This window comes from Lutjanus erythropterus, chromosome 3 (genome assembly GCF_056507025.1).
Source record: "Lutjanus erythropterus isolate fLutEry1 chromosome 3, fLutEry1.hap2, whole genome shotgun sequence".
Lineage (NCBI taxonomy): Eukaryota > Metazoa > Chordata > Actinopteri > Lutjaniformes > Lutjanidae > Lutjanus > Lutjanus erythropterus.
In genome coordinates, this window is record NC_139319.1 from 16,775,368 (window position 1) to 16,796,527 (window position 21,160).

The 21,160-nt window shown below is 40.2% G+C and overlaps 1 protein-coding gene across 4 annotated transcripts in view; it reads left to right on the forward strand.

The window, feature by feature from the left end:
- Nucleotides 1-8,181, forward strand: part of bnc2 (basonuclin zinc finger protein 2) — a 226,237-nt gene extending 218,056 nt beyond the window's left edge. For 3 of the 4 annotated variants that reach the window (XM_084715208.1, XM_084715209.1, XM_084715211.1), the window contains one exon: nt 5,640-8,181. In XM_084715208.1, coding sequence (XP_084571334.1) covers nt 5,640-6,462 — 823 coding nt within the window. In that variant the 3' untranslated portion in view covers nt 6,463-8,181. Of the gene's footprint in view, nt 1-4,491; nt 4,566-5,639 lie in introns of all 4 variants that reach the window. The other variant, XM_084715212.1, reaches the window with a different exon arrangement.
- The last annotated feature ends 12,979 nt before the right edge of the window (nt 8,182-21,160 follow it).

Sequence of the window (21,160 nt, forward strand, 5' to 3'; positions counted from 1 at the left end):
GATAACACCTCAACATGAACTCTTCTCTCTTCCTGTGTCAGCTCGGATGTGAATGTGTGTGCATGACAGTTTGACTCCATGATGAGAAAAACACCAGCATATAAATGCCATTCAAACACATAAAAGTGGTAGAACATATGGGAGATGGAGATAACTTTGTAGCAAGGAGGGACAATCGCTGCTGTGAACATAATGCATCTTTGATACAGTGCAGCTCTGGGTGGGTGAGACCTAAGCACACTATTGTTTCCATACTTTTTTCTGTGGGGGATAAATTCCTGATAGCATATGGGACATATTACTCTGCCGCTGGTTCAAACAGAGAACAAAACAACAGAAAGAAGGGCATCACATAGCCAAAGGAATCCTGGGGCTTTGAGTCAATACACACGCTGGGCTCTCATCAAATCTGTCCCTGGATAATCCTCTAATGACATAATGTAAGTTTGAGTATAATGGTGGCAATAAAATGGGAATATAATTTAGTTGTTTTCAGAAGAACATTTGCTCTGATAAGATTAAGAAACTGCAAATACAAAGATATTTGCACAAAATAATGTTTAGGACATTTATTACTAGTAAATCAGATGAGTCAAAATCCAATCTTTCTCCAAATTAGATATTTTTGCCAGCAACAATTAATAAGCAGCTCTTTCCTGTAGTTCACCTCATAAAGGATTGATAAAAACATCAATTCTACTTAACACTAAGTAATTCTGTTTTAAAAAAAGTAAGAAAAGAACCCTTAGAACAATAACCACATTGAATTTTAATAAGAGGAAGGTAAACCAGTGGTAATTTGTTGTTGTTTTTACAGCTGAATAATAAATGCTAAAGCAACATTATAGTACGCAGCCCTGTCTGGCTTTCTTTTCTCAGTACCTCCCAAACAGCTGTTGACATCCATCAATAGGGAAGTCCAAGTACCTCTGCATATCTGATTAGCCCATTGAACAAGTGAAAAGCCAAAGGCACGTAAACACACCAGACACTGGCATCAAAAGCTACCGTATCAAAGTGAAGAAGAAAACGGAGGAGAGGTCATTTGATCTACCGAGAAAAACAACCAAAAGCCAGTGACATTGTCAGTCGGACGCACTGAGAGAAAAGTATCACTGGTGTTTGTTCAGTTTGGATCTCTGCCCTCTTTCTCAGATTTTCTGCGCATACACACACTCAGGAATACAGGAAGGGAAAATTTAATGTGCCCTTGAGCAAGCATGTAATGTGTGTGTTTTTGAGTGTAGAACAGAGGAGTGTGTGCGTGTTTGTGTGGTTTTACAGAAGGGTGTTTTCTCCCAGCCTCCCAGCCGCCTGCTGCAAGGAGGTAAATGATTGCATATTTATTGTGGGGAGCAAGCAGCGTCGGCAGAAGTGTTGAAGAAGCTGCATGATTAACTGCTGGAAAGATGCGCGTACCAGTAATCATCACCATTATTGGCCTCGTTACTCATATTTTTTAAACGCGTTGACAAGACTTACTTATCTCATTTTTATCAGCCCACCCCGCTTCTCTTTTTTTAACCTTCACACCAAACATTTTAACCTGCTCCTGTGTTGCTATACAGCAAGTAGGTGTCCTCCCTTTTCCACAATCCCAAGGTGCAGCCACGCGCAGCCCGTGGTCCCTGCATGGGCCACTGCAAACGGGAGAGAGTGAAGGTTAATTATGTTAGAGAGTCTCTTTCCTCCCCTCTCCTTTCCTCTCTCTTCGTCTCCCTCGGTCCCCTCACGGCATGTGGGCCCGGGCTCCGCTGCTCCACAATCAACTCTCTGTTTGTCTCTTATAAACAAAGGGCACACGGCTCGTAGAAAGAATATGTTAGCAAAAGCCACTCATCCTAGTTCAGAATATCTTATGATTAAAAATACAGAAACTTACATCACTTTGGTTATCGTTGACAGTTTTCTTGTGATGTATTTTGTGGAGAATAAGAGGAATTATAATAACATACAGACATTCATGCAAGCACACTATCTTCAATAGAATTCTAGTTATAAAACTGCAAGAGATACATAAAATGTTTTTCATGTGATATTTAATGGCTATGATATGGATTTATTTGAAGATCCTCAAATAAAACTAATGAGTCTTTTTTCATTTGCCGAGTTGGCCAAGTGGTTTCAGAAATCTACTTGACCAAAACCAGTTTTTATTTGCTCCTGTACAAAAAGGCTTATTTATCAGCAGTTATCAAATAACAACAAAGACTTCTTTTAAATCTAGGCATATAAAATGTAAAAACAAATGTGAAAAATGTCCATCCCAATCCAAGGTGATGTCTTGAAATATCTTCTTATGGTTATCCAAATACCAAAGATATTCAGGATAATATGATAATATAGAAATGGAAAATCAAATTTCTGCCATTTTTGTGTGAAAAATTACTTTAATGATTAACAAATAATCAAAGCTGTTAGTGAAATTCTTTTGCTAGATTTACAAGGATTATCTCTTATCAGTTTTTTCTTGCCACAGTTGTCTTAGTGCTTGCTCTTGGTGGGAACAATTGGGTTATAAAGAACGCAGCTGAGACCTGCTTTACTTGAAAAGTTCCCTTTGTAATGATTTGGCTCTATAAAAACAAAATTAAATTGTATTAAATTATTGTGGTGTTAAAATGTGCAGAAAATGTTCAAAAAGTACTGATGCACACTGAAATCAATTCACCAAGTTTTATATTAAAAACTATTTGAAATGGCATCATGTTGTTTGCAGTGTCAATATTTTCAATGATGCAAAACAAACCCACATTGCTGCTGCTGCTGCGACTGTTTCTAACTTGATTGATTGTGAGTTTTTCAAAGCACGGTAATCAAACACAAATTTAATGATTAAAAATTTAAAATGGTACAAGTAACTGTCTTGAAATTTATTGTGGTTTATCGTGAAACCGGTAATTATTTCATCCTTATTGTAGCCTTTGCTGAACAGACTGCAGCAATGCAAAGCAGGCATAACAGTGACAAAGAGTGATAAATGCTACTTACACTCTTGTCCTCCCACTTACACCTAAAACCTCATAACACACCCCGAATGACAGAAAGACAAAGAACCACTCGTGTCAGTTTAATACCACTCAGCCTTCCATCTCATTTACACATTATGAGCCATTTAGACAACATACACACACACATATACACACACACTGACACAAAAACAAGGGCAAGGGCCATCAGATGAACCTAAAGATGATTAACGCCGGTTGGGACACAGGCACACACTCTCGCTCAACCTCCTCTGCACAGTCAAAAATGGGCTCTCTGGAGGCCTCCCCCATCTTTTGGGCAAAGATGAGACCGTCAAATTGGTTTGCCAGCCACATTACTGGCCAACAGGGAGGTAGAGATGGAGGAAGGAGGGGTGGGGATGGAGGGGCACACTAAGGAGTAGGATTTGGGGGAGGAAAAGATGGAGCGTACTGTAGTGGAGTGATGGAGGTGGAGGGATGGAGGGGAGCGGGAAATGGGGCAGAATGTCTAAATTTGATAAATGAAGGGATAAGTGCATTATGCCCACTGTGTGTGGATTCAGCTGACTTATTTTGATTATTTAGGCCAACACACAAGTTAAATAATAATGTTTATGCAAATGATCATAAACTGGGCTCTTTTTCTCCTCTTTAGCTCTTGAGATTAAATTATTTCCAAATGGTTAGAAATGATATCATAAAGTGACTTTTTCTTCCTTTTATTTTATTTTCATATATCTGTAAAATAAATTTAAAAAAGACTGATGGTAAATGTGAATATTTGTCATTAGATATCACTGTAATATTCTAACAATGTGGTGTGCATTTTGAATATTTAAAATGGCTACTGTAGTTGTAGCGCAGACTACTTACTGCATGATATTTAGCATGTTTGACTTTAATATCTAAACGTGAGATAGTCATGATTAATTTAGAGCTTATTAGCAGTGAGAAGGTGTTGTATAGAGATGGAGACATGTTGCAAAGGACCTGCCTACCTGAGCATCATCAACAGCATCCTGAACTTCAAGTTTAATTGAGCACATGTGGCCTTATTTGTCCTTAAAATTGCCCTTACATATTGATCGCTGATTATCAAGGCATATATCAGACTGTGTTAAAGCACTCTGGCCTCTCACGGCCAAGCATCCACACATGTATTTGACTAGACAGGGATACAGCGCCACAGACATTGAATCATGACTCCCATATTTTAGCCATAAGCTTACACCATATGGGTGCAACTGTACTATCAAAGGATAAAAAAGAACAAAGGATTTATACAGTCCTTTTGATCGAAGTCCCACTATATGGAAGTAGTATATTTTCTGTTTTTCACTCACGCACACACAAACAGACAAAAGCACGTGCAAACACACACGCATGCAGTGACAGCCATGGCCAATCGATTTGCCACGCTCTCTCTCCTCAATGCTGACGATGCTTGAGTGGACGGGCTCCTGGTTGCCTGGTTCACAGAAAAGGGTCCCTCAAATGAATGTATTTTTACCTCTTGCAGGACAATGTCGGATAGGGAAGTAAATAATTAAAGGAAAGGGACCCTTTTTGACTGCATCAACCCTGCCACTGCTGGTAAGCTCTACTATCCATTGTGACTCCATTTTTACCCGTCCTGCTAAGGATGACCGTTTTCTTTTCTTTTTTTTTTTTAATTTAATTTAATTTACACACATGTGCCCTCCCTGCATGGAAAAACCCCTCACATTAAAGGCACTGAGTGTTTTGCATATTATTCTTATTTGATGTAAGTGCTGACCTGACATTACGAGAGGAATGGGCCATGTGTATGTCGTATCTGACATCGGTCATTAGTCGCTTAAGTTTCCTTCTGTGTTATGCAGTTTTGTTGTGACATGTGTGCAGTGGGTCCCCTTGTTTTCCGACTTGGCAACTGTGAAATTGGAGCGAAAAAACAGCATTGAATTAGATTTTTCAAGCCCATTTCACCTTGCATCCCTTAGCATGGCTTTGTATGCTAACCAAAACCCTCACTAATCGTATCCTAGCTTACGCATGGCACTTGTTAGTTTCTTTCATCAGCCGTAGCACACTGTGTGATACAGTTTGCCTTGTGTTTGGGGAAAAATGCCTGTCTTAATTAAATCCAGGGCTACATAAAGACATGTTCATTGAGGTGCCCGATTAAGCCACCTCCAATAGGGAACCAATGCGATAATGCTGTCAGGGCCTAGTGCTAATATGCTATCCAGTTCCCCTCGATTATCACATTACCACAGCTCGAATCAATTGATAAACTCCCATTCAATATGGTGGAGTATTTAATTGAGTCAGAGTCTATTGGATTTGAGGGCTGTGCAGTGCAGACATGCTGACAGCGGTAAACACAAGCAGGATGCTCCCTCTCTGTGTGATCTTAGAGCACTTTTCTGAGGAGAGCTGCAGGGTGAATTTCTCTCTCTGTGTGACAGTCTGTGTACCACAACTGATAGTAAGAATAATTAGATACGTAGTGGCTCTTAGATATTGAAAAATTGTAGCCTGGTACCATTTAAGAGAAGTAACACAGCTTCACAATATGAAAAAAATAAATTATTGTAAGTACACTGTTTTGTATTTGAGAGGTAATCTACATTCCTCTTACTATGGCAGCATTCTGATCTACAACTCTGACTCTCCCCACCTTAGGCACAGCTCCAACATCAACCTGCACCGCAAACTGCTGACCAAAGAGCTGGACGACATTGTCCTGGACCCCCAACTCACGCCACTGCCCAAGGACCTGCGAGCCGAGATACTGGCCAAGATCTATGCCGGGCACCACATGGGTTTGGACCCTATGGCCAGGATGGGCATCGGAGGCGGCAGCCTCGGCCCCGGCGGCCTGAACCACAGTGTCCGTTCCCCCATGAGCACCGAGTATCCCCAACACCCTCTCAACCAAAACCTTAGAAACCACCACACCAACGGCTTCTCCCGAGGCCAGCCAGACGATTACATGGTGCTGGACCTGAGCACCACATCCAGTGTTCAATCCGGCAGCAGCGTCCACTCCTCACACGAGTCTGATGAGGGCAGCGATGAAGGCATCCTACTGGATGACCTGGAGGAGGAGGAGGGAGAAGAGGATGAGGAGGAGGGCAACAGCGAGGGGGAGGACTGCTCCCAGCGTGCCGAGGGGCGGGCTGAAGCGGGGCATCGGGACGAGACTGGCGAACTAAGAGGAGAGGGACATGGCGAGGGGTTTGAACCTTCCTCCTCGCCGTTCCTCCTTTCGTCCACCGGGGGCAGTAACTGTGGCGGTGGCGGGATCCTCTGCAACATCTGCCACAAAATGTACAGCAACAAAGGGACCCTGCGCGTGCACTACAAGACTGTGCACCTGCGCGAGATGCACAAGTGCAAAATCCCCGGTTGCAACATGGTGTTCAGCTCTGTGCGCAGCCGTAACCGACACTCTCAGAACCCCAACCTCCATAAAAACATGCCCTTCTCCACAATAATAGACTGAATAATGACTTGATACTCTACCCCGCTGTCAGTCTGCCCGCTCCTCCCTTCATTCCTCATCCTCATTCCTCCTCAAATTAGCTTTTAACCCCAGCCCAGGGCCATCAAATACAAGCTAAATGCCTGTATGCCTCCTGCCCGTCCTCTGTAAGTCATTGCAAGACATTTCAATGTCCCTCTATAAAATTAATTGACTCTAAATACGGTTTATTATTGTGACCTTTGACTTTTCCTTCTTTGGAAGAACAGGATGATGCTCTCGAGCATGGAGTTTGCTTTATAACAAAACTCCAGTTGTTTTTTTCATAAGCCCCTCCATCTTTTCCTTTCAAACGTCTCCCCCCACTTTTGTTTTTATGTCCGTCTCCAAAGAATCTATTCAAACTCTTATTTGTGACTTTGCCTGCAGAAATGATAGTATTGAGAAAAAAAAGAAAATCTTCTTGTTGTATTTGTGTAATGATAGCTTTTAAATGAACCCCCTTACAAAAAGCATGACAGCTTCATTTGTAAATAATGTCCCAAGAGGCTTTTGGTGTAAAAGAGTTGTGTTGATGGTTGTTTGCTTCTTTTCTCTCTCTCTCTCTCTCTCCCCCTCTCTCTCTCTCTTTCTCTCTCTTTATGGTTTTATGTTACAGTCCAGTACAATACTTCCAGCTATAGGCAAGACAGAGGTAGCATCTTACTAGCTTGACTCATTTATGTTAGCTTCAAAGACACGTTTTAAACTGAGTCCTAGGAAAAAAAGAATATCATGTGGCTTGTTTTATCTACTTGTTAGATATTCAGAGGTTGCCGGCATGCTTTTTTAGGCTCCTACACTGATATCATTCTCTGTATTTCTATTGATTTCTTTTTTTTTTTTGTCTGTTATGTTTATGAGCTTTAGTATACCAATTCAGTTTTTGCACTTTGCATCTATACAAGGGGATGTGTAATATTATTATAATGAGGACTTTTGCAATGGTAAGTTTAGGTGTTGTTTGGGGTCATTGATGGCTACAGTGCCAAGGGAAATGACAGTACCTTAAAAATACTTGTGCCAGTTTCTTTTTGCACGTGCTCAGAAATCATCCTGCCTCCCCGAACAAACAAAAAACCTGAGATCTTCCCCCATTACAAAACAATGTATTCCCAAGTGTCAAATCCAGGTGTGACTAAATATAAACTGCTGTTTCATAAACACAGAGGTGTTAAGTATTGGTGAAGTAAAGGAGTAATTTGTGTTTGGTTGCCAGTTATGATCACAAGCATAACTTCAGAGGTTTTGTGGGGTAATTTGTGTAAAGCATGACATTATTGTGACATTGTCAAACAAAGGCATCTTAATGAAATGGCTGTCCCATATTTTTTAAAAGGAATGAGAAAAAAGGTGAAAATTGTCCTTCAACTGTGACCAAAACAGAAGTGTTCAGAAAAAAAACCTTTCAGTCTGACATTGTACTTAAATCATGGCCCATATTGGATTAATATGATGCACTTGAGTCTTAAATCTTTTGCTGTGATATTTTCGGTATCGCTTTCCATTGCTGAATGTGGGCTACAAATGTATGAAAAATGTTGCCATTTTCCTGATTTTTAACATGTCCATGACTGTCTCACGGTACAAATATTTCCAGTAACTGGGCAAAAGTAGCCAAGGGAAGGGGTATTTATTAGTGGGTGATGTATCTTTTTGTCCATTATAAGAATATTTTTTGTAAAAAGACAACAAATAAGAGATTGTTCCTCAGTTTGACTTCTTTATCCATGTATCAGCGATGCCATGTGTTACTATACAAGGAGATCTTCTCTTACTTGACTGGTGCTACACACAGAGGGAAAAATATGCAGTGTTATGTGGTGTGCTGTACAGTATTCACAACACCCTACATCCATAACAGTGTTCAAGTTCCATTTGTTTCATACTTAAGCCATTTTGCAATATAGACATGACCTATTCTAGTGAAATATTTCATCCTTTTTTTTAAGACTCCACCTATATGACACATGCAGTTTCCAGTCCTCTCTTCTCAGAGATAAAGAGAGCGAGACAGAGAGCTGAGGCTGATGGAAAGGTTGCGGAGGTGGAAGGCTGACTAGGGAGGAAAGGATGACAGCAACGATCATTAAAAATGTGCTGCTTCTCCGTTACCTGGAGGCGTCCCTGCCATTCCAGCTTCTTCTGTCTAATAACTCACTTGTCACTTCGTTACACTGCCAGACGCCGAGGTTGCTGACAAGACTGTGACACTGACAGAAAGAGAAAAAGAAGGAGCGAGACTGCGCGCTCCGAACAATTCAATTTGACTCATTCAATTTAGCTGAATTCAATTCATCTATTCATTTTCTTCATGCATGTATTCTTATCCAGGGTCGCTGATAATTCAATTCAATTCAATTCCTTTTCTCTCGTTCCGTTTTTGCTCTTTGTCTGTCAGACCGCAGTCATTTAACAACCGCCTTACCCATTTCTTCAACCCGCCACTCACTTACCACCTCCACACCCCACAGCGCAGGTCCTACAGGGACACACACTAATAGTGTATGCTTAAGTTCACCGGACGGCCATGGCATAGGAAAAAGGGATGGGTAATTGCCTGTTTATCCCAAGTGAAGGGAAAATTGAGTACAGGAACCCCTGCCTTCTCCCAGGAGTGGGTTTCACTGAGGCGCTTGCTGCCTCATTCACTCATTCAATCCCCCCGGCCCTCGCTCTGGCAGAAATAAAAAAGTGCTACTCCAGGAACCCTGCTGACAGCTGTCTCTCTAACACACAACCATTCAAACACACACACACATACACACACAGAGTAGAGTGGCGCACACACTCACATATGCTTCCTACTTACAGGCCAGAAGGATGACAAGAACTAGATGACTTGTTAACCTCTAGTGATGGAGGAGACAGGGGCAGAGAAAAAATAGAGCGTATTCTCACCACAGGAAATGAAACCCTCCATCTACTATTAACATTAAAGCTGCTGCCACAATATAGAAGACTAACATTCCATTATGGAGAGTGGTGTGAGCGAGCACCGAGTCAGGCATGGAAGGTCAAAATCTTTTATTATTATATCATTTTAATATTTTAAAGGCATACTATGCAGGATTTTCATTAAAAAAACAATGCATAAAATGGAAATGCACAAAGACATCATTTGTATCCTTATATGTTAATGTACAACATTATCTGTACATTAAATCAGGCAAATGTATTATTTCCAAACTTAAAACGTAACTGTTGTGCTTACAAGCTTCAAGACAATTTATTATTGGTATATACTTAATTATGAAATATGTTTTCGCATCCTCATATTGTACTTTTCATCTATCTTGCTCGCTACTCTTATTTTTTTGACATTATATTTTGTGGTTATTACAGTGGAAACTTTCCTTCTAGAAGCTTTGACTAAACTAAGTTTTAGAAACTGTCTGAAGCTCACCACAATCTCCCCATTAACTGGGGGATATTGAAAAATCAGATATACAAATATATAAAAAATATCCTTCAGTTGCAGGGAGTAATCTTGGTCCATTAAATAAATGACTGATTAAGGGAGAGGCAAGCATTTTTAACTCTTGTGAGGTAATCGTGGAGCTGACTTTTTCTGAAGACTCTGTATAGAAGAAATATCCATTTCCATCCCATTATTTGTGCTTTCTCGAATAATGGAAATTCAGATTTAGGTGCATCCCTTGTATAGAATCATACAAATATAATCCCTGTCAATCACCATCTACGTGTGGTGGTGTCTGTTTCTGCAGAGAACCTGTCCTCTGCCTGTATTTTCTTATTTTCTCATTATTTAGCTGTGTTCGGGATGCTTTACTAACCTGAAGCATCGATATTTGACGACCTGCAAATGAGACTCAACAACCACAAACAGCAACTGACAAATCCTGCATATTCTGCCTTTAACATATGTAACAGATAATGATTCGAGACATTTTACCTAAAGAGGATAGTGACAAATTAAGAAAAAATCTATTAAAGAGACCATAAAAAAAACTCAGATTGATTTGAACTCTCCAGAATCAAGAGAGCTATACTGTACATACCAACGTATCAAAAGTCATCGTAATACAAATGTACTCTGGCCAATAACCTCAGCTTCTATGCCCTTCTTGATCTGAGAAAACCAAGTTTCCAGACTTGTTTTTGTAGACTCTAACAAATTCTTTATGTCCTTTTCCTTGCTGTCCATTTCTCAAGCAGCAGCTGCAGTGCATGACCTCTCTAGAAGTGTACTGAATATCATAGAAGAGATTCTCTCATAACACCCTTCTCCTACCTCCTACGGGCTGCTTCTGAGTCCTGCATGGCGATGGTCATGCCAGCAGAGCTCAGAGCTGGAAACAGAGCGAGAAAACATGCAAACGACTGTCCGGCACAGCCAGGCAGACAGACGGCGAGAGAGAAGAGGAGAGTGAAGGGAGGGATTGGGCTTAGAAAGTGGTCTGGCCGGAGCCTCGCGGCAGTCACTTAACAAGGCAGGGGAGAAAGCAAGGAACACAGGGAGGGGAGAGAGCAAGAGAGCACCAGGGCCAGGCCTCCCCAGGACTCATCGCCAGCTTCTTTCTTGATTGCCTGCTGGAGAGCGATCTAGCCACCCCTCACATTTCCACCCCTCTCCCCTCACACTCTCCTCTCCTCTGAGAAATGACCACCAATTTCCCCCCTCTCCACTGAGAAAGCCCCCAATCCAATCTTTGTCTTTTTTTTTTAACTCTTTTCCAACCACATGGGCTCAGGTGCATTCTGCTACCCAGTGACCGGGCTGTGGATCCACAGGAACACGTCACTTAGAGCACCTCTTTGGCCCAGACCACTGGAGTGTATCTTTAATATTTGATTAGACGAGCGTCAGGCATCAATTATTCTGTAATTCTACATAGCAGGCGCTGGGTGAAGGGGATGGCAAACGGTTGAAGCGGCTGACCTGTTAATCACTGTCCGTTTTGTTCATGTCACACTGAGTGAGTACAAAAGGTGCAAGTAGAGAGGATGAGGGGTGACACCACATGCAAATTTGTCCAGTTAATGTAGCTCATGAAACAAAGTGGGATTAAAATGTTTGATCACAAGAAATATGCAGATAGAAGAAAAACACACACATGCGTGGGTTTGTATAGATGCTTCAGTCTCATGTGTTATGTTCTTAAAATAAAAATACCCTCATTAATTTGAACTGGAACCTGTGAAATGTTAATGATCCTGAAAAAAAAAAGAAATACTGTAAATTCATATAATGTTTTCCATTGTGCCAATTATATTTTACAGTCTTAAAATATAAATAAGCTTGAAAACCTGGTGAATTTAGATTTTTTTTTTTTGTTTGTTTGTTTTCACACGTTTTTTGTGTATCCGATGCATTTGTGTCTGTGTCTTAAAAAGCCTGTGTTCTGGCACTGGCACTTGACAGCGTTGCATGGCTACATAGTCGCACTGCAAAGAACAACATTTTGGTGTCAAAATGGTGATTTGGAAGCCTCATAAATACTGTATGTTACCTAAACAGGTGTTTCCCATTTGCAGACAGGAGGAAAAAAATGGTCCTCTTTTTAAAAAGACTCTTGTTTCTTTTTTCTTTCTTTTTTTGCCTTTCTCGTATTTGTTTCTGTATCATAACTGTCTATGGTTTTTGCATAAAATGCATAAGGGTTTTGGGATGTAAATGGAATTTTATTCATATTTTGTCCAAATACCTCTTGTAATTTGTATCAGAATTCTTGTACAATTTTTATATTAAAGATTTATCAGTCACTGGCATCTTGTCATCACATTTTATTCAGATGCAAAGGACTAAAACTTAGAAATAATCTCTAAATTCAGGGCTGCACAATATGGTAAAAGAAACAGTCAGTTAATTAGTGGGAATGCTAACTTTTCATCAACATTTTCATTTTCACCAAAGAGAAATGACTAAAATCATGATGACATGACATTTGTTGGGGTGTGTACCAAACAAACATGTTTTCTTACATGTGGAGGATTTGTAGTTCAGGACACTTCTGCAGCACTACAGTACTTCCTTCTTTCCTTTTTTTTTAATCAGACATTTTTTCTTTAGTAAAAAATGTTATCTTCTGCAATTTGGAAATTACACTTGGCCATATTGCAGTTTAATAAAATTTAGATAAATTGTGCAGCCCTAACTAAACTGTGTTATTTTAAATATATTTTAAAAGTAAAGTAGCTTGAAAAAGCACCACCTCTATGATGTAGAAAAAAATGTACAGAGCTCCGAACCAACGTGTCAATCAAGCAACTTTAACAAGACACTGTGATTTCAGCAGGTTTTACTGGCCTCTTTAATTACCCTACGATAAAAATCACTGGGGAAAAGGCTATCTTGACCAATTAGTGGACGATTAGATTAATAGAGTTATTAAAAGATGTACTGGCATGAGGAGAAGGTGCTGCTGGTCTGAGCAAATTAGTAAGATGGTCACTGAAGGAAGGAAACAAAGGACAGCAGCACCTTTGTCTGATCACAGGCTGAAATTCAATTAAATGCACTTGTGAAGGCCCTATGATGTCAGGGAAAATATATATATTAAAAAGTACTCAAAACTGGCTTTTTTTAGTACAATTATGAAAAAGCACAGAAACATTATACAGGACTTTAATGGAATCAGTTTATCTTTACTCATTAACTTAACAAATTTATTTCAGTGCTGGAAGATCACAGGTAGACGGGTCGGTATTTATTTATTCATTCAAGTTAATTAAACTTGAATTTTATTTTCTAATGTGCATATTGTACAGAACTCTTTAAGTTAGCTCTCTAAAGAAACAAGGTGGTGTCAGGGTGACTGAAGAGTAGTTGATTCAGCTTAGTATATTACTCTTACCGAACATGTACAATAAACAAGTACACCTGAACTAATAGTTTATTGGACTGTCTTCGTCTACTTCAGTATAGCAGAAGTAGTTTAGTTACTAAAAATCAAATATACATAAACTGTGGTGATATACAATTAGTAGAAGAATGCGGAGTCAACAAAAGGGGGCAATACAATAAACTTATTTCACCACCGCAAACAGAAACACCCAGATGAGTACGAAGGGAGTCAAAAATCCAACGAGGAGAGGTCAACAGCTGTTCTAAGTTTTAAAACAAAAATATTTTTAAATGTTTTGACATGTCATCAAGAATATTGTTATTGCAGAATACCGTGAAATATAATGATTTTATTTTAGGGCCATATCACGCACCCCTATTTTACAGTGACCAGAAATGACTTTTAGAAATAAAAAAGCTCTTTCATTCCTCTATAATAGCTTTGGATGCTAGCAAACCATCAATATTTTCATTTGTAACTCCACATAAGGGTAAGAATATTAACATTTATGAATATTAACATCAGACGAAGAAAAAAATAGCAACAATGGAATAACGATGTGACACTGGAGACAAGAACTGACAGCGACAACAGACAAATGCGGGGTCGTTGTGCAAAAGCGACCTGTGCTGACATCATTTGCTGTGACTGGGGGTTAAATTACAAATTGATATGAGCTCCAGCAGGGATGTCATGTTTGCTCTGGTAACCAACAGGAACATAATGCCTCCTCCCTCCCCTCTGTGAAAGTGAAGGAGTGACACAGGCCTTATTGACCTTGAATTAGACACCATTCCTCTTTGTCACACACCAGTTCCTTGATCCCCTGTCATTGTTGATAACTGTACAACACACACACACACACACACACACACACACATTTCAGAATAATAGCGCTGGGTGGTATTGATTATATGCAGGGTTAGTAAAAGATACTCCCCCCACTTCTCACACATATCCTCAGCCACCCATCTTAAACACACACACACAGACACACACACACTGCCATCCACCAGGGAGGCGGTGGGCGCTGTCCGCCACCAGGCTGACCTCGCCACTACATAACAGAGCGTGTGCGTCTGACGGCGGCAGGCCATCGATTGGCCTGACAAACACACTGGCCCTCCGCTGACCTTTGAGAAGCAGAGCCCTTTGCTGTCGGAGAACACATGGAGACAAACAGACAGAGAGAGAGAGACAGCCAGGACGAGCTTTGTTGTGTCTGAACTGGAGAGGGTGCTGCCAGGGGTGGAGAGGTTGACAGGGCAAAGATGTCCATCAGTGCATCTGTCTGTCTGTCTGACCTTACAGTCTGCGTCCGTCAATGACATGCTGCTTCTGTTTTTTAATACAATTAAGTTTAAACGGTTCAGAATTAAATTTCCAAAGCATCTAAGCTAATTGCTAATTACAATAAGATAGCAGACTGGTTATTCAAGCATTGTAAATCTCTGCAGACCAGCACCTCACAGAGAAAAAAAAGAAAAAGACAAATCACTACGTCACATTCACCTTCACATTTATGGGCAAGTGCAATATATAGGACAAATAAATAGGACACAGTTTTCTTTTCTCGCCACATACAGCAGTGAGACTAAAGAGACTTAGACATGGCTGCATGTTACAGAGATTGTTTTAAAAATTCAAGTGAAAGTTAACAGTGCAAATTGAATATGCTGCAAATGTCTACACGTAGCATGTACCGTCTCCAGTCCAATGGACTTGCATGTCCTTTCACTGTGGAAGGAAGCAAGTGCTGTCAGAAAGAACCAATTCCAATGCAGACAGAGCATGCAAATGTTATGCCATATGGAGATGAAGAAGAATCAAGCTGTAGCGTGACAGTGTTAACTACACACCACCATACGCCATCATATGAGACCGTACAAATATACTCACAGTGTGTTAGGGATGTCACAAGAACCAATGCTTCAATACCAAGTTGATGCCAAAATTCTAAAAAATGTGAAGGTATTTGTTTTTCTATAGTACCATGGGTAACACAAGTACCTCAGATGCAATTCTTCCAGACCTGATGGGTCCTCGGTGCTTCTGCTTGAGGTGCTAAAATTAGTCTGTTGTATTACCCCTTTTTACTGTTAGTCTTCTTCCACTTCTTACATATTACAGTGGTTTGTTGTACATCTGATCTTTTGTAACTGAATCACTCCCACACTACTGAAGTCCTTCCCCTTTTTGAAACTAACTCCTCCACCAAAAATTTCCATTATCACAATATTAATTTATTATATTGCCATTATGACTCACAACAAATATGTCATGAAAAATATGACATGGCACCCCCCTTGACAGAATCTACAGATTATTAGCTAATGCTGTGTACTAACTAAGTGAAACTAACTACCCATTTTAAAGTTGTAGACGCACTACCTAAAGATTGACATTGTTTTTTCAGTACACTCTCTGCTGGTTAAAAGGGACTCTGCATTCCCAGGGATTTCTGACTTTTATAAAACACTATGTTAATGTTTTTTTTTTTCTCCCTTAAGAAAACAGCTTTCAAGTCGAGACACTCAGGGAAAATCACTGAAAAACAAGGAGCTTTGAGTATAAAAGTAACACAATATAATATGAGATTCTGCACGATTTGTTCTACAACATACAATATGTCAGTAAATCCCCCACGTTTTTATGAGTTTTAAAAAAGATGGTTGCCAACAAGTTGCCAAGTGGGACTATAGAGGTTGCTGGGACATTAAACATCATCATGCCGAACACTTCAGTCAGTAGTTGTGAAGTTTAAGTCATGCAACTGTGATACAGTTACTTTATAGCTTAACATTAGGCTATTACTCATGATGATTGCACTTACACAAAATTCATGAAATTGGTGGACAAAATCATCAACTTTTGTTTGCCACTGAGCTTATTTTCTGCACTAATCCATAATCCAATCAAAAAAAAAATCTGGTGTCTTTTTGCAGAGGGAAGCAGAGTGATACTAACTTCTGGGTTGACTGACAAAAATATGTCATGGCTGCAGGACTCTAGTGGCCATATCAACAGTACATATCAGTCAGTGAAGACAGTATGAAATAGTGACCATTGTAAAATCCAGCAGACAGTATTGCATTATTTTATTGTGTGTGCTCATGAAGATCAGTATGTGCTTCTTTATGATACTGTGAGTGAAAACAGGTTAATGATTGTGTGCAGGACATAAAGATACAGATAATACTGTAGGCAAACAATATATATCCTCAAATTCTTATATGTAAGTTGTTTTCTTCCAGCATTTGTCTTTCAAAAATGTACTCTCACACACACATCCACACAAATATCCCCACATGCCGTCCAGTCCCTGCACTGAAGGCAGAAATCAATTTTCATTGAGGACTAACTGATTGTAATTGCACACTATAATTAGAAGGTAAATTACCAGAATTTAGAAGGAAAGGGCAGAAAGATTTTATATGTCACTGCTATATCGCATAGCAGCTAAATTCAAATCTCCATATTCAATGTGACAGAGAACAGAGACATTTCTTTCAAATTTTTGAAGGACATGATATATAATTATACTAAAAGAGACTGGAGAGACTGTGAACAGAAGCACTTAAAAATGTTAGCGAATTGCTGAGGAAATGTGGAATTAAAGGGAATAAAATAGATGGTGACTCCTGAATTCTTATAAAAACTCATCTGTGGTAACATGAGCCTTGGCTGGGAAGGACTGCATACACGTATAAGACTTTTTACTGGGCCATATTGATTTGGTTCTACACCAGTGAGGCCTGCAATGCTGGCTAATGCTATTGACGAGCCATCAGTCTTGTCCAGAAGTGTGGAGGCATGCAGCTCTTTTTCCAAGACCAACCAAGGAAGGAGAGAGGAAGAGGAGAAGAGAAAGAGAGGGGAAAAACATCAATGGACAGTGATGGAGAGTGGGGAGGAGGGCGAAGATGCAAGCACAGCAGACAGATTCAGACCCCTGTCCATGGTTTGGGAACACTAAATTAGAAAAAAGACAAAAGGGATGAGAGAGGGAGAAACTGTAAACAGCTGCATCGATCCAACTAGTGTTGGGCAAATCAAACCATTACAGCCAGAGTCTCATGCCCCGGAGTTGAGGGAGATAGTGTGAATATCTATACACTTCCCTCGTGAAGAGAAAAGTTTGCACCAGTACACACTGGATGTCTTTTAGAATTGTTGGACTGACTAACTCTTTAGTCGGCTTCACCCGCTAAATAACAAGGTGGAAGTGCAGCAGGACAGGAAAGGGTTAACTCGAAAGAGGGTGGAAGGGAGGATGAAAAAAGCCCTCTGGCAACCCAGGGACAGAGGGAACGCTGAACTCATCACAAACCCCTCTCCTGGCGTCCGCCAGCACATAATGACCCCAACAAGACGGGAATCCCTTTTAATTAAAGTGAAGGGAGATCAGTTAAGCAGATGGTTGCCGACAAATATTAGGGGAAATAGAATGTTTAATGGTCTGTGCACTTATCGCAGGCTATTTTCCACACCCAGCCCCAAACTGATAAACAGGACAGAGCCTTGTTAATCAACCTTACAACCTTTAAAGCCCAAGATAAGAGAATAATTCGGGATCTTTGTAAATTAGCTTGAGATGTGGCTAAGACTCTGGCCCCTTGCGTTCTCAGGTCCAGACTGGCGAGGAGGGAGAAGAATTTCTATCAGTGTAATAGCCTTGCGCCATGGTGAAGAAGTTTGGGGGGAAAGTACTTTTTTCCAGGGGATAAAGATATTTTTTCTGGTATTTTTCCTGAGTTTTTATTCCCCTTGTGGTTTGACCCTCTTGCCACCACCCTACTGCGCTCTTATCAGTGACACAAGAGAGTCACCCGCCTCCGTGGAAATAATCTAAACAGAGAGGCGGGGAATCTGCAGCCTGAGCCGGTGGCCTGTGTGAGCAGGTTAACGGGCCCTCACCCCTCTGAGTCAGACACAGGTGGGGGTGGCCTGTGTTTATTTTGCAGATGATGGATTGAAGAGGAAGGGATTATCGACAACAGTAGCAGCCCTGTGAGAACAGTAGCAGGCACTATTTTGCTATTAAAGCCTCATACAGGAGAAGTTTTTCTTTAGATAGCAAACTGCAGCTACTTCAAAATGCAGGTGACTGAAAGCTCATGACAATTTGTTATTCTTAGTAGTTCCATCAGCTTATGTTAAGGGTTTAGTTAAAGCTTTGTTATCAATATTCTTTTTTTAATGTGTAGGACAAATCACTTGTCAAGTGCTTTCAGTTCCTCAAAAGAAAGAAACAGGTCTCTAATCATGTTAACCCAAAATTTAAACCTCAACCCAGACCCAGAACGCTTATGTGCAGTATTACTAGTCCAAAATCCCCTCAAAGGCAACAGATGCCTGCGACAGTCCCAGCTGTGGAAAAGTGGGGGTTTCTGATTGATGCCCAAGCGACCCTCAGACACACACACACAAAGTATTTTGGTATTAAAAAACCCACATTTCTAATTTAACAAAGTATCCTGTATCATATGTACATGTCTGAAATTTGTAACAAACCAAACAGCTTGAAAATTGGTGAAACATTCAGACAGTTATGATGATGATAACTGTGGATAGACCTCCTGTCTCAATAGACTTACATACATTAAGAGTGTCATTATCTGAGCCGTACATGCTGCCTGATTGGCGTTGCACAGGTGTAACTCTCAACAGAGATGAGAAGGAAGTGAGACAGCTCACTCACTAGCTACTTTCATCATCAGCTCTGGAAAAAAACAATGTGTATAATTCAGAATATTATTGATTAAGACTTTTTAAAAACAAGAATCAAAGTCTGGATGCAATGAAACACATCTTTCTTTTTTCCCTAGAATTGACAATGGAAGCATCTAACAAGAGAGCTATCTCACTTCTCATCTCTGTTGAGAGCTGCACATGCACAATACCTATCAGGCAGGAATTGTTTGGAAGTAGTGTTGGATATATAGACTCTACACAGCTGGTGACATGTTTTTTTTAATTGCATGGTAGTCTACAACTACCAAAGAGAATAATTTTGCACCATAGATTCACCTCACACACAAACACTTTATCTCACACATGTTGCAAAGCTGTATTGCATGGATGCAATGCAGCCATTTCATTTGCCACACAGCAAATGATTTTTGGAATTTTTGGGGCTGACACAGATATGAATGAGGAAAAACATTCCGATATCGATGTATCAGCTGATATACAGAATATAATAAACAGAATATAGATTATATACATGAGCACACATGTTTTTGCAATGATCCTTCAAAACTGCTTAACACTTGTGACAAAGATATGTAATGAAGGCGGGATATTTTATAGTCTAACAGTAAACTTTACTGTTCAAAATATCAGGGCACCGATTATCTTCTATTATTAACTCATTATTATAAATAACTATAAATAAAAAAAGAGAGCAAAGTATACACATAAGAACAATCTGAATCATGTTCTGTTAAAAAAGTGTTCATATTGGTGCATACTGGACAACATATATACCAATCTAGACCAGTGTAGCTCTGATAGGCCAATATCGTGACCATAATATCAGTTGACCGATATATCTGTAAGGCTCTACTTACTATCTTGCAAAATTTGGTCAAATATGGTGCAGATCCCTTTTTTATGTGATGAAATAGCAATGTTTAACCTCACTGTAGTGGGACATGACTGGCTGTTTTTAGTAAACCAAAGAAGTTTTAACAACAATATTTCATATGTACTATACCATCTGTATAGTATTTATGTCAATATATCAGAAACACACACATTTATTGTTTTGCTTTCATTTTATGCACGAAGTGAATTCATGTTAGGGCAGTAACTAAACAACATCATCCACTTATTGATTTTCCACAGACATCACTGATGTTATTTTTCAGCATAGATTGTTTTGTTCATTCGAGGTCTATATGTCATGACCATACTGATATAAACAATAAGATGCAAAAACCTGCAATGAACTTAGACAACTGACATTCACCTTAAGCTGTCCTCAGTGACTGTAGATTTTTTGCCAATGCAAATTTCCCTCCTAGTATATTTTACCTTTTCCTAAATGAAAAACACATTGGCTGAACTCAGCTCCACCTCCTCCCACCCCATCTTTTTTTTTTTTTAAATCACACACAGCAGAACCATACTTCATTTAGTCAGTGTTCACTTTTCTTTTTTTCACCAGTTAAGCTCTGTTGCTGTTCTAAGCTCTGTTGTTTCCTTCCTGGCCTCTTGGAAAAGGGACACCGGATTGAAGGTAATTACATAGAGAAATGCAGACATTTATCAGTGCTTGTGGTTTGGGACCTTAAATGGTCCTGCTGACAATTTTCCCTTACAGTAGGCCACTGTGGAGCTGGCAGGTTCTGTTCGGAGCCCCAACGCTGGGTTTGAAGGCTCAGAGTGCTGCCATATGTCGGACCTCGCTGGTGCCAGCAGCAAATGTGCTGAACAACGCGACTCAAACCATGAACTCCGTGCCTTGGCAGAGGGTGTGTGCACGGGCTACTTGCAGGAGCGAAGAAGTACGCAGTTAAATAAAAAAAAGATTGCATATTGAAGTATAAGTGTTTTTGTGTGTCTACCTGTCTGTTTGTCTGTCCAGTGTCAGATTGAGAACACATTTCATCTGCCTGTTTCTGCAACACACGCACACACATGCATACTCATATTAGTCTGAATATCCATGGAGAACATCCCAGATTGCAATGGGTCACACCTGGTTATGCTTCTTCGCTGTCTCCCCTCTCGCTCTACTCCCCGGTTCCCACACCGGCGGCATCTGGAACCTATTGGCGGCAGAGTCACACCGAGCCATAAAGCCCTCAAAGGCTCACAAACGCACTAGGGGTAGAACGTCAAACAATGTTGGCCCAACAGGCTGC